At 42.4% G+C, this 13,625-nt stretch overlaps 1 protein-coding gene across 1 annotated transcript in view; it reads right to left on the bottom strand.

Annotated features, from left to right (window-relative positions):
* Positions 1 to 6,398: 6,398 nt before the first annotated feature.
* LOC311108661 (zinc finger protein ZFPM2-like) overlaps positions 6,399 to 13,625 on the bottom strand; it is a gene marked incomplete at both ends in the record, with an annotated part of 149,020 nt that continues 141,793 nt past the window's right edge. The window contains one exon of the mRNA XM_084151357.1: positions 6,399 to 8,833. Within this exon, the coding sequence (XP_084007483.1) occupies positions 6,399 to 8,833 (2,435 nt within the window). The remainder of the gene's footprint in view (positions 8,834 to 13,625) is intronic.

Genomic DNA, 13,625 nt, shown 5'->3' with positions numbered 1-13,625 from the left:
TGTGTGAATCAGGCCTTCATGGTCGAATTGCTGCAAAGAAACCACTACTAAAGGACACCAATAATAAGAAGAGACCTGCTTGGGCCAAGAAACACGAGCAATGGACATTAGACCGGTGGAAATTTGTCCTTTGGTCTGGAGTCCATATTTGAGATATTTGGTTCCAATGGTGTGGGTGAACGGATTATCCCCGCATGTGTATTTCCCACCATAAATCATGGAGGAGGAGGTGTTATGGTGTGGGGGTGCTTTGCTGGTGACACTGTCTGTGATTTATTTAGAATTCAAGGCACACTGAACCAGCATGGATACCACAGCATTCTACAGCGATATGCCATCCCATCTGGTTTGGGTTTAGTGGGACTATCATTTGTTTTTCAACAGGACAATAATCCAACACACCTCCAGGCTGTGTAAGGGCTATTTTACCAAGAAGGAGAGTGATGGAGTGCTGCATCAGATCACCTGGCCTCCACAATCCCATGACCTCAACCAAATTGAGATGGTTTGGGATGAGTCGGACCGCGGAGTGAAGGAAAAGCAGCCAACAAGTGCTCAGCATATGTGGGAACTCCTTCAAGACTGCCGGAAAAGCATTCCAGGTGAAGCTGGTTGAGAGAATGCCAAGAGTGTGCAAAGCTGTCATCAAGGCAAAGGGTGGCTATTTGAAGAATCTCTAATCTCAAATATATTTTGATTTGTTTAACACTTTTTGTTTACTACATGATTCCATATGTGTTATTTCATAGTTTTGATGTCTTCACTATTATTCTACAATGTAAAAAATAGTAAAAATAAAGAAAAACCCTTGAATGAGTTGGTGTGTCCAAACTTTTGACTGGTAGTGTATGTCACAGGATGCTCCTCGCCCCCTCAAATCTGAGACAGCATGGCCCCAAGGCCCACCTGTGAGGCATCGGTATGGACCACAAAGGGCTCCTGGAAGTTGGGGGTGACGAGTACCGGTTCCATAAAAAACAAATCCTGGTTCACCAATTTCTTCCAAGTGATGTGGTGGGGCAGGTGTTGTCTGGTCATGTCATGGAGAGGGGCAGCAGTCGTGAGAATCTGGGGACTAAACCGTTGATAATACCCCACCAACTTCTTTATGGTGAGTTTAGGCCAGGTTGAAATAGCCTCCACCTTTATCTGCTGAGGTGTGACACTCCCCCAGCCAATCATGTAGCCCAGATATTCAGCCTCTAGGCCTGCATTTTCTCTCGTAGGGCCCTCAAGACTGCGTCCAGCCGTGCTAATTGGGTGGTCCATTCTGAACTATGAATGACTATGTCATCCAGGTAGGCTGCTGCATACTCACGGTGTGGTCGCAGGATCCGGTCCAGATAGTGGAATAGTCCCTCTGGGGTGGAGAAGGCCATTTTTCTTTGGCGGCTTCTGTCAGGGGTATGTGCCAGTACCCCTTGGTCAGATCTAATGTGGCGATAAAGCGGGCAGGCCCTAATCTCTCGGTTAGTTTGTCTACTCTGGGCACGGGGTAAGCATCAAACTTTGAAATCTCTTTTAACTTCCGGATGTCATTACAGAACCGAGTGCTACCATCGGGTTTGGGCAATAGTATAATTGGGCTAGTCCAAGAACTGTGGGATTCTTCAATGATGTCTAGTTCTAACATCTTCCTCACCTCCTCTCGGATGGTCTCTATTTGAGCCTCTGGGATGCGGTATGGCCTTAATCTCACCTTCTTACCAGGTTCCGTGACGATGTCGTGCTGGGCCACTGTGGTGCTTCCTGGTATCTCTGAGATGACATCCAGGTTTTGGCTGATCAGCTCCTGGAGATCCTGTCGTTGGCTGGGGCCAAGCTGGGGACCCATCGGCACCTCTGGGAGCCTTGGGGAGGGGGGTACACCAGATAGGGCAGTCACTCTCTCCCGGGAAGGGGCATGCCACTGCTTTAGCATGTTCACGTGATATAACTGGGTAGGTTTGCGTCTCCCTAGTTGCTTTACTTTGTAGTTCACCGCATTCACAGTTCCTGTGCCATGGCACGGGCACTGGTGGCATGTAGTGGGATGGCATCAGGGTAGTGGGTGGCGTAGTCCATGATTACCAAGATGTACCTATGTCCTCAATTGGACTTGGGCAGAGGTCCCACTATGTCCATGGCTATTCTCTGAAAAGGGGTCTCGATTATTGGTAAAGGAATTTTGATAGATTACCTTTGGGGCTGTTTTCTGGCATTCCTCGCACTACCGGCAGTAATCCTGGACAGCCCTCTTCACTCCAGGCCAGTAGAACCGAGCCAGGATCCGATCATGTGTTTTCTCCACTCCTAGGTGTGCTCCAAGTAAACTCTCCTTCCAGACTCACATTAAGAATCTCCAATCCAAAGTTAAATCTAGAATCGGCTGCCTATTTCACAACAAAGCCTCCTTCACTCATGCTGCCAAACATGCCCTCATAAAACTGACTATCCTACCGATCCTTGACTTCGGCGATGTCATTTACAAAATAGCCTCCAACACTCTACTCAGCAAATTGGATGTAGTCTATCACAGTGCCATCTGTTTTGTCACCAAAGCCCCATATACTACCCACCACTGTGACCTGTACGCTCTTGTTGGCTGGTCCTCACTACATATTCGTCGCCAAACCCACTGGCTCCAGGCCATCCATAAATCACTGCTAGGCAAATCCCCGCCTTATCTTAGCTCATTGGTCACCATAGCAACACCCACCCGTAGTATGCGCTCCAGCAGGTATATCCCCAAAGCCAACCCCTCCTTTGGCCGCCATTCTTTCCAGTTCTCTGCTGCCAATGACTGGAACGAATTGCAAAGATCTCTGAAGCTGGAGACTCTTATCTCCCTCACTAACTTTAAGCATCAGTTGTCAGAGCACCTTACCGATCACTGCACCTGTACACAGCCCATCTGAAATTAGCCCACCCAACTACCTCATCCCCATATTGTTATTTATTTTGCTCATTTGCACCCCAGTATCTCTATTTGCACATCATCTCTTGCACATCTATCATTCCAGTGTTAATACTAATTGTAATTATTTTGCACTATAGCCTATTTATTGCCTTACCTCCATAACTTGCTACATTTGCACACACTGTTTATATATTTTCTGTTGTATTTTTGACTTTATGTTTTGTTTTACCCCATATGTAACTCTGTGTTGTTGTTTTTATCGCACTGCTTTGCTTTATCTTGGCCAGGTCGCAGTTGTAAATGAGAACTTGTTCTCAACTGGCTTACCTGGTTAAATAAAGGTGAAATAACAAAAAGAAAAAGAAAATACGCACACAAGCGCTGGCACACGCATTCTACACACAAGTACATTGTAATATTGTTGTATGGTGGTATTATACATTTTGTATTATAGATATGTAGTGGTGTAATAATGTTATATGATGTACTGTTTTACCTTTTGTTTTATATGTATTGTAAGTGCCTTAATGTGTTTGGACCCCAGGAAGAGTCAGCAGCTAATGGGGATCCCTAATAAATACAAATACAAATCATGTGGTTATTCTGTAAGGGTAGGATTTTTATTTATTTATTATTACCTTTATTATTCTTTATTTATTTATTCAGGGAAAACCCATTGAGACCATGTTGTCATTCCCACGGATGCCCTGATCACAACAATACAACAACCAATAAATACAATGTAAAACAAAACAGCAGTCAATACAAAACTCAACATTCATGAAAAACAGTTACAGTCCTCAGCTACTAGGTTCTCATCAAGTATGGATCACTCAAAAATGTATTATGTTACATCATGGAGAATGAATGGCCTGGTGTCTCCAAAAGCACTATGACAAGGACATCAAAGGTGTTAAGATGGACTGGTGTTTCCTTTGCAGCCTGTGCTGTAATACCATACCACAGCTTTTCTTTGACATGGACCTAGTCGACTATTCTGTATGATGAGAAATAGATTACAGAGGGACATTGACAAGTAAGAAAGATTTGTGTCGTGTGATTTCTTCATTGTCGTCGACTGACCTTATGTGAGCACCTTCCACTGTTTCAATATTGATCATACAGTAACTCACCATATAACATGGCTTTGTTAAAGTATAATAAATAAGAAAGTAAGAAAGTTCTAACAAACTCACTGCTTAGTATCCAAATATTAGGTTATAGTCTTTCTATTATAGCATACAAATACTGTCATTTAGACCTGTGTAATGCCTCTGAGTCTAGAGTCCAATTCTACTGCTGGCTGCATGAATAGTCTAGTCGCCAGTGTTTTAATGGACAGCGCTGTGGTGGGTCTGTCTACCTGATACTGAATTTTCCATATCCATAAGACAGCAATCCATGCTTTGGTTTTGTTTACCTGGCCACTGTCTTTTAAATGCTAACTTTTTAGCATCCCAATAAAGCCCAGATACTGTATAAGCATTTTTCCCATTTTATGTCAAAACCAAAGCATGGATTGCTGCCTTACCTTGTCCAAAGACTGCTTACAGGGTATGGAAACCAAAATGTAAATGAGTTATTTGGGTGTACTATCCCTTTAATAGTCTAGTCCCCTCAAAATCAACTCTGGACCTCGAACCTACTTACTCTAGATGAAGGCTCTCTCCTGTGTGTGTGTGTGTGTGTGTGTGTGTGTGTGTGTGTGTGTGTGTGTGTGTGTGTCGGAACAGAACCATTAGAAGCTTGAAATTTAGAGTGATATAAAGTGGCTTTAGCAGCGGATACAGAGGAAGAGAAGATTGAGTGGAGGGAGTGAAAAGATGATAGGTCCTCTGGAAGTTTAGTTTTCCTGGAGGGGGGTTGAAGTGAAATTAGTAGGCGAACAACCTCTAGTAAAGATGAGATCAAGCGTATTGCCTGCCTCGTGAGTAGGAGGGGATTGGGAAAGGGTGAGGTCAAAAAAGGCAATGAGGGGAAAGAGAGAGTTGGAAAGAAGTTTATCGAAGGCAGACGTCAGGCGGTTGAAGTTGCCTAATAAGAAGAGCAGTGAGCCATCGTCAGGAAATTAGCTTATCAAGGTGTTCATTGAGGAACTCTCCAAGGGCACCTGGTGGGTGATAGATGACAGCTTGAGTGGACAAGTGACAGTGACATCATGGAATTCAAATGAGGAGATGGACAGGTGAGAGAGAGACTTTGTAATACATTTTGTACGACACTTTATAATGCTTCTGTAAATTACATGTTTGTAAAACACCCATATCTTGTGGTACATGACATGTTGCAAAAACATATTTAGTGTTCTTGCTTGATATTTCAGGTCATATATATTGAAATCTGCACTGTAATGTAGGCTGAGGAGGTGAAATGCATAAAAGTATAAAATGCCATGAGGCCATTCAACCCTTACTAAGCTTAATGGAATGGTCAGACTGCAGAACATTGTTGAATTTATTTCTTCCATTTCCTTACTTTGCATTTTGAAATAGCCAAAAGCCCCCTGTATATATTAGTGTGCATAGAAGTGATGTCCAAGTCAGTCTTAAGTAAGATAGATATTATTTGATAACTCTTCTTCTATCAATTCAATATATAATTCAATATACACCCACTAGGTGGTGATGTAACATCATGTGTGTATTGTGAGGATGCATACTTGAGGTAGGAGATACTGTAGATATATATCACAAAGCAAATTGTGCCTGAGATTTTAATTTACATTTCCACAACACATAAAGTAAAAATATCAAACATTTTGATGAATTTCATTCCGAACACAGGCATGCATAGCAACACATTTTGACAATGTATTTTTTGACATTGGAATGATCACATCACCCAAACTTCATGGTCAATACTCATAAACATTTGATCAACAATTCATCAAATCACTCTTTCATCATACTGCAATAAGAGAACAACATCAACAAACAGAGGTACACTTTAAAAAAAAGTTTCGCATCAGAGTAAAATCAGACATTTAAATGAATATACAAACTAACATTTACAGATTAAGTACATTACAAAGTTCTACACTGAAATATAAGATTAACAAACGTGTCCTATAATTTCAAAAACAGTATTGTTTTATCACTTCATGATGGTAAACATACTAAAATAATAATCTGTATAGATAGACTAGTGCTTCTGATGCTTTTCAACCAAAAATAGTTTTTGTTGTACATCTCTTCATAATCAATATATAAATATGCATTCAAAAGTCAACTATTCTCTGTGTGTATGACACAAGGCTTTAAATATAATTTTTTTCAATAAAATATCTATTAAAATCTTAACACTGGAAGTATTTTTCAAATGAAATAAATCAATCACAAAGAGGGAAAAAAATATGACAAATTTATTTTGTCCCACAAACATGTTTGCATTTTGCTATTAAACTGAAGGGAGATGCTACTCTTGATTGTCCACCAGCAGTGCTCTATTTATCCTGTGTGAGTCAGGTTTAGGAGGAGAGAGACTGGGCACCGAACCAAACTCATTTGACGTGCTCGGTGGTGTGTGACGAGCAGTAGAATTTCTTGTGCGTTATGAAGTTGGACAGGTTGTTGAACTGGATGTTGCACAGGCGGCAGTATTTGACGTTACCCTGTGTTGCCTGGATGGAGCCGTTTAGGCTTCTTTTCATACAGGAGGGTAGGACCTCCTCTGTCTTAGATACTGCTGGGGAGGACGAGGATGAGGAAGTGCTCTTCTTGGGGTTGACACTGACAGGACTCTCTGAATCTGACAAGGATGATACGTGGCTGTCTGGGAGATGGGAGTTAACAAGCTTGTTGTCCTGGAGTGTGTTCTCTGTGTTCTCAGGCTCCTGGCAGCCATTTTGCGGCAAAACACCTTTTGTTTCCTGGTAGCCATCAGGAATAGGCTGATCTTTTTCCACCTCACTCCCTTCATTGGGGCTCTGTCTCTGCTCGCTGAGCTCTCTCTGCATCACCACTGTACCTGTGGTGTAGTCGGCAGGCTTGATTCCATAAAAGTGTGAAATCTGTTCATCACGTCTAATTTTCTTAAATAAAGGAGGGTTAAATTCTTGGGACAGAAACTGGTCCCTGCTTTCCTCTTTGATGACAGCGAGCTGATCCCCTTTAGTGCTACCTGTTTGAACAGACACCTTATTGACTCCATTGGTGGCACATTTCTCCAGGTTTGTTTCGTTGTCATCTACTGGGTTGTTAAACCCTACTCTTTTTACAACCGCAGATGTTTTGTGATCTGGAGCAGTGATGGGGCAAGAGCTCAGTTTGTGCGCAAGGTAGTCTTCCACTTTGTTGAAGCTGATCTTGCACACTGTGCACTCGTGATAGTCCGTGAATCTTTTAGGAGTGGTAGATAATTTACCAGGGCTTGATGATAAACACTTTTTACTAAGATCGATAGGGCTGTCCAGATCATCTTGAGCTATGGCGTTGCACTTAGATATCAGAGCTGATTTAGTGACAGGGAGATTAGCCTCTGGATGCTTCGGAACCATGCCAAGAAACATATTGTAACTGGGGTGAAACTGGTTACCATATATCTTCCCTGGGTCATGGTACATGCCTCGTCCTCCAATGGGTGCTATCCCAAAGTAATGTGGATGATGACTCATGGGAGACCTCTGTTGTTCGTGGTTGGGAACATTCATTTCTAAGTTCTTCCTCCGTTTCCGCGTACGCACCATTCTCTGGGTGGCGGGCAGTTTGTTTCCATGCACTCGTTTCATTGGCGGATCATGACGCGTGGCGCAGTAATACTGCTTGTGAACCATGTAAGTCTCGGTACGACTGAAGGTGATCTTACAGGGCTCGCATGTCGTCTTGTTAGGGTCTAAGATGTCTGTCTCGGGCGTTTGGGACGTTTTGGGACTTGTCACATCTCCCTCTATAGAGGGGTTCTCATCTGAAGTGGTGGGGGTGGAGCGGTTCTTCACGCTATCTGGGAACTCAGCATGTACCTGTGCCTTCCCCTCCCCAACGTCCAGTCCTGACAGGTTCAGGCGGGGGGACATGAGATAACTGTTGTGGTCAGATAGATGACCATGACCCATCATGTTCAGGCTGCCCAACCCACCCAAACCCCCACATTTAGGGCTCCCTGTATCAGCCACTTTGTCCAGGACACCGGTGTAATCATGTGGCTTGGCCATGTGCTGCCAACGGCTAATACAGTAGTCCTTTTTATGAACTAAGTAGTTGTCCAAGTTACCGAAAGTGATATTGCATTCGAAACACGTGGCCCCTTTGGGGACAAGGGTGCTGTACATGACATGAGGGGGGTAGTTGTTAGTACCTCCATGCCTCAGTCTACGGTGGACCAGCTCGGACATCTTAGCCAGGATCTCCGAGGCCTGGGGGGCGGCTGTTATGTTGTGTGAGAAGGGGAAATGGGGTAAGAATGGCCCCATGGGGAAAGCAGCGGGGCCCATGCAGTTCTGGATGGGCGAGGTTGCCTGGCGAGGGCTGGAGGGTTCCGATTTGACACTGGTGTAGGAGAAACTAGCCCTGCTCCCTGAGTTAGGGTCAGCTTTCACCAGGGAAGTCTCCATCTTCTCCAGGTCCGCATTGGGACTAGTCCTGGTGTCAAGGCTGCTACCCAGAACTTGGCTCAGAAGGAGCTCCTTTTCCTGCTCCACAATGGCCTGATGGGGGCTCCTCTCCACGCTGCTGCCTTCCCTGGGAGAGCACTCTGTCTCGACCTGCCTGGGACCATGCTGTCTGAGTGGGCTGTGGTTGTGTCCGTGATTCTCCCGGTGCTTGTCCAGTTCCCTGGGGGAGGTGAAGCTGAAGTGGCAGTGGGAGCACTGGTAGCTTGTCTGAGACAGGTGGGCGAGAATGTGCTGCTGGAGGCTGGGGAGGGAGTCCACTGTGTAGTCACAGATTGTGCATTTCATACTACCCCCGCCAGTGGACACCGCCTCCTCCATCTTAACACCTGGGGAGAAGATTACAAAGACATTTTAGATTGTTAATATACAGTGCCAATATTCATCCCTCTTGGCATTTTTCCTATTTTGTTGCATTACAACCTGTAATTTAAATGGATTTTTATTTGGATTTCAAGTAATGGACATACACAAAATAGTCCACATTTGTGAAGTGAAATGAAAAAAATAACTTGTTTCAAAAAATTCAAGAAAATAAATGACAGAAAAGTGGTGCGTGCATATGTATTCACCCCCTTTGCTATGAAGCCCCTAAATAAGATCTGGTGCAACCAATTACCTTCAGAAGTCACATAATTAGTTAAATAAAGTCCACCTGTGTGCAATCTAAATGTCACATGATCTGTCACATGATCTCAGTATATATACACCTGTTCTGAAAGGCCCCAGAGTCTGCAACACCAATAAGCAAGGGGCACCACCAAGCAAGCGGCACCATGAAGACCAATGAGCTCTCCAAACAGTTCAGGGACAAAGTTGTGGAGAAGTACAGATCAGGGTTGGGTTATAAAAAAATATCAGAAACAATCCCACGGAGCACCATTAAATCCATTTTTAAAAAATGGAAAGAATGTGGCACCACAACAAACCTGCCAAGAGAGGGCTGCCCACCAAAACTCACGGACCAGGCAAGGAGGGCATTAATCAGAGAGGCAACAAAGAGACCAAAGATAACCCTGAAGGAGCTGCAAAGCTCCACAGCGGAGATTGGAGTATCTGTCCATAGGACCACTTTAAGCTGTACACTCCACGGAGCTGGGCTTTACGGAAGAGTGGCCAGAAAAAAGCCATTGCTTAAAGAAAAAAATAAGCAAACACGTTTGGTGTTCACCAAAAGGCATGTGGGAGACTCCCCAAATATATGGAAGAAGGTACTCTGGTCAGATGAGACTAAAATGAGCTTTTTGGCCATCAAGGAAAACGCTATGTCTGGCGCAAACCCAACACCTCTCATCACCCCGAGAACACCATCCCTGTGGGGATGTTTTTCATCGGCAGGGACTGGGAAACTGGTCAGAATTGAAGGAATGATGGATGGCGCTAAATACAGGGAAATTCTTGAGGGAAACCTGTTTCCGTCTTCCATAGATTTGAGACTGGGACGGAGGTTCACCTTCCAGCAGGACAATGACCCTAAGCATACTGCTAAAGCAACACTTGAGTGGTTTAAGGGGACACATTTAAATGTCTTGGAATGGCCTAGTCAAAGCCCAGACCTGGTATGACTTAAAGATTGCTGTACACCAGCAGAACCCATCCAACTTGAAGGAGCTGGAGCAGTTTTGCCTTGACGAATGGGCAAAAATCCCAGTGGCTACATGTGCCAAGCTTATAGAGACATACCCCAAGAGACTTGCAGCTGTAATTGCTGCAAAAGGTGGCTCTACAAAGTATTGACTTTGGGGGGGTGAATAGTTTTTTTGTCTTATTTCTTGTTCGTTTCACAAGAAAAATTATTTTGCATCTTCAAAGTGGTAGGCATGTTGTGTAAATCAAATGATACAAATCCCCAAAAAATCCATTTTAATTCCAGGTTGTAAGGCAAGCAAAATAGGAAAAATGCAAAGGGGGGTGAATACTTTCGCAAGCCACAGTGTGGGGTATAATTTTTTTTGTCAACAATCTACGCAAAATTCTTGAACATTATTCTTTAAAAGATTCTTCAAGGTCTATCAAGTTGGTCGTTGATCATTGCTAGACATCAATTTTCAAGTCTTGCCATAGATTTTCAATCAGATTGAAGTCAAAACTGTAACTAGGCCACTCTGGAACATTCAATGTCATCTTGGTAAGCAACTCCAGTGTATATTTGGCCTTGAGTTTTAGGCTATTGTACTGCTGAAAGGTGCATTTGTCTCTCAGTATCTGTTGAAAAGCAGACTGAATCAGGTTTTCCTCTAGGATTGTGCCTGTGCTTAGCTCTTTTCTGTTTATTTTATCCTAAAAAAACTCCATAGTCCTTGCCGATGGCAAGCATACATGATGCAGCCACAACCATGCTTGAAAATATGAAGAGTGGTACTCAGTGATGTGTTGTGTTGGATTTGCCCCAAACATAACGCTTTGTATTCAGGACATAAAGTTCATTTCTTTGCCATTTTTTTTGCAGTTTTACTTTAGTGCCTTATTGCAAACATTATGTACAGGCTTCCTTCTTTTCACTCTGTCAATTAGGTTAGTATTGTGGAGTAACTACAATGTTGTTGATCCATCCTCAGTTTTGTCCTACCATAGCCATTAAACTCTGTAACTGTTTTAAAGCCACCATTGGCCTCATGGTGAAGTCCCTGAGAGGTTTCCTTCCTCTCCGGCAACTGAGTTAGAAAGGACACCTGTATCTTTGTAGTGACTGGGTATATTGATACACCATCCAAAGTGTAATTAATTCACCATGCTTAGGGATATTCAATGTCTGCTTTTTTTTACCCATCTACCAATAGGTGCCCTTCTTTGTGAGGCATTGGAAAACCTCCCTGGTCTTTGTGGTTGAATCTGTGTTTGAAAATCACTGCTCAATTGAGGGACCACCCTCAGACTTAGGAAGATGTAAAACTTTCCTTTTTATTCTATGAAATGTATTTGCCCAATTGTCTGTTATGAACGAGAATACTTTTTTAAAGAATGTCTTCGGTGGGGTCATTGGTATTACCAAAAATAAATACAAAAACTTTGGCAGCAATGCCATTGTTATAGTCACGGGAGACAAATTCACCTGGGAGACTATTGTCCTGCTGAAAGGTGAATTTGTCTCCCAGTGTCTATAACAATGGCATTGCTGCCAAAGTTTTTGTATTTATTTACCTATTACACTGGAGTTGCTTATTAAGATGGGACATTGAATGTTGCTGAGTGGCCAAGTTAGAGTTTTGACTTGAAAATCTTTATCAAGACTTGAAAATGGCTGTCTAGCAATGATCAACAACCAACTTGACAGAACTTGAATAATTTTTTAAAGAATAATGTGCAAATATTGTACAATCCAGGTGTGCAAAGCTTTTAGACTTACCCATAAATTCTCACAGCTGTAACTGCTGCCAAAGGTAATTATAACATGTATTGACTCAGGGGTGTGAATACTTATGTAAATTAGATATTTCATTTTCAATAAGTGCTAAAATGTCTAAAAACAAGTTTTCACTTTGTCTTTATGGGGTATTGTGTGTAGATGGGTGAGAGAAAAAAATATCTGACAGAGCTCCAGAGTTCCTCTGTGGAGATGGAAGAACCTTCCAGAAGGACAACCATCTCTGCAGCACTCCACCAATCAGGCCTTTATGGTAGAGTGGCCAGATGGAAGCCACTCCTCTGTAAAAGGCACATGACAGCCCGCTTGGAGTTTGTCAAAAGGCACCTGAAGACTCTCAGACAATAAGAAACAAGATTCTCTGGTTGGCCTGAATGCCAAGCGTCAAGTCTGGAGGAAACCTGTTGTCTGGCTTCTACATATAATCACAGTTTTGACGGTACAACACGGAGCTACTCCCTCCACATGTATCCTATCGGTACGCGCATGCGTTTAAAGACTGGGTGTGAATACTTTTCTGAAGGCACTGTATCTAAACTCTTAGAGAAAATACACATAATGTACCTTCAGAGGTACACATAATGATCTCACATGGTTCTGTTCAGTACCTTTTAGGGTACATGTGCAGATAAAGAGTATAATGGTAAATATTTGTACAAACAATATTTTGAATATAACGGTACAATAATCACTCTCACTCTCAAAAAAGGGATACGGTGTGAAAATACATTTCCGTTTCCCGGGTACAAAAGTATTTTTGTCCCGTCAATACCCTCAATATCTACCTAAAAGGAACTAATGGCTTTGTCACTGGGTTGGTACCCTAAAAAGGCACATTTGTACCATAACCATTATCATATTTCCCAGCATGCTCTACTGCAGGTAGACTTTTTACAATTGTTTTTAATATCTGTGCTTTTGCATGTACATTGATTAATTGATTAATCTTATGCTACACAAAGATCAATAGCATACATTTTCTAAACTAAACCAATCAGCTAGTTAGATTTTTTGCACCCGTTACTGAAATAAATGGTTGTTCCAATTTAAAGGGCTTAGGTAGTCTCCTCACAATGTTCCTAACCTTGGCAGTCATTCTGAACGCAGGTTGTGGGTGAATAAAAATTCCAACTGTTGGATATCCTAACTCTGGTTGGATTCCAATAGGAATTAAACATCACTTTGCAAGCCAGCATAATGTGACATACATGTGGTGTTGCAAACAGCCTAATTCATACTCTTCAGAGGGATAATGGACTCTACAGTACTCTGCTATTGAAATGAAGTATATATATTTATATATCACTTGGCTGTATGTATTTTTAGATATATTGTAAATTTTTATTATTTTTGCGTCACCATCTTTATTGCAAAAAGAAATAAAAGTACAAACATAAATTTAAGCTATAAATTATTCTGACAGAGGTAATCAACTGTCCATTGATCAGCACAGCAATTGATAAAACGGGACCATGTTTGAAACACAAGTGGTGCTGAGCTTATGTCAATACTACAGTGCACAGGTAAGGCATGCACCACATTACTACAAGACAAAACAGCTCAGTCAAGCCTGATGGTCTTTTAAGTACACTGCTCAAAAAAATTAAGGGAACACTTAAACAACACAATGTAACTCCAAGTCAATCACACTTCTGTGAAATCAAACTGTCCACTTAGGAAGCAACACTGATTGACAATACATTTCACATGCTGTTGTGCAAATGGAATAGACAACAGGTGGAAATTATAGGCAATTA

Source organism: Coregonus lavaretus (assembly GCF_964263955.1).
Source record: "Coregonus lavaretus genome assembly, chromosome: 3".
NCBI classification, from domain to species: domain Eukaryota; kingdom Metazoa; phylum Chordata; class Actinopteri; order Salmoniformes; family Salmonidae; genus Coregonus; species Coregonus lavaretus.
This window is presented reverse-complemented; position numbering and strand designations above follow the sequence as displayed.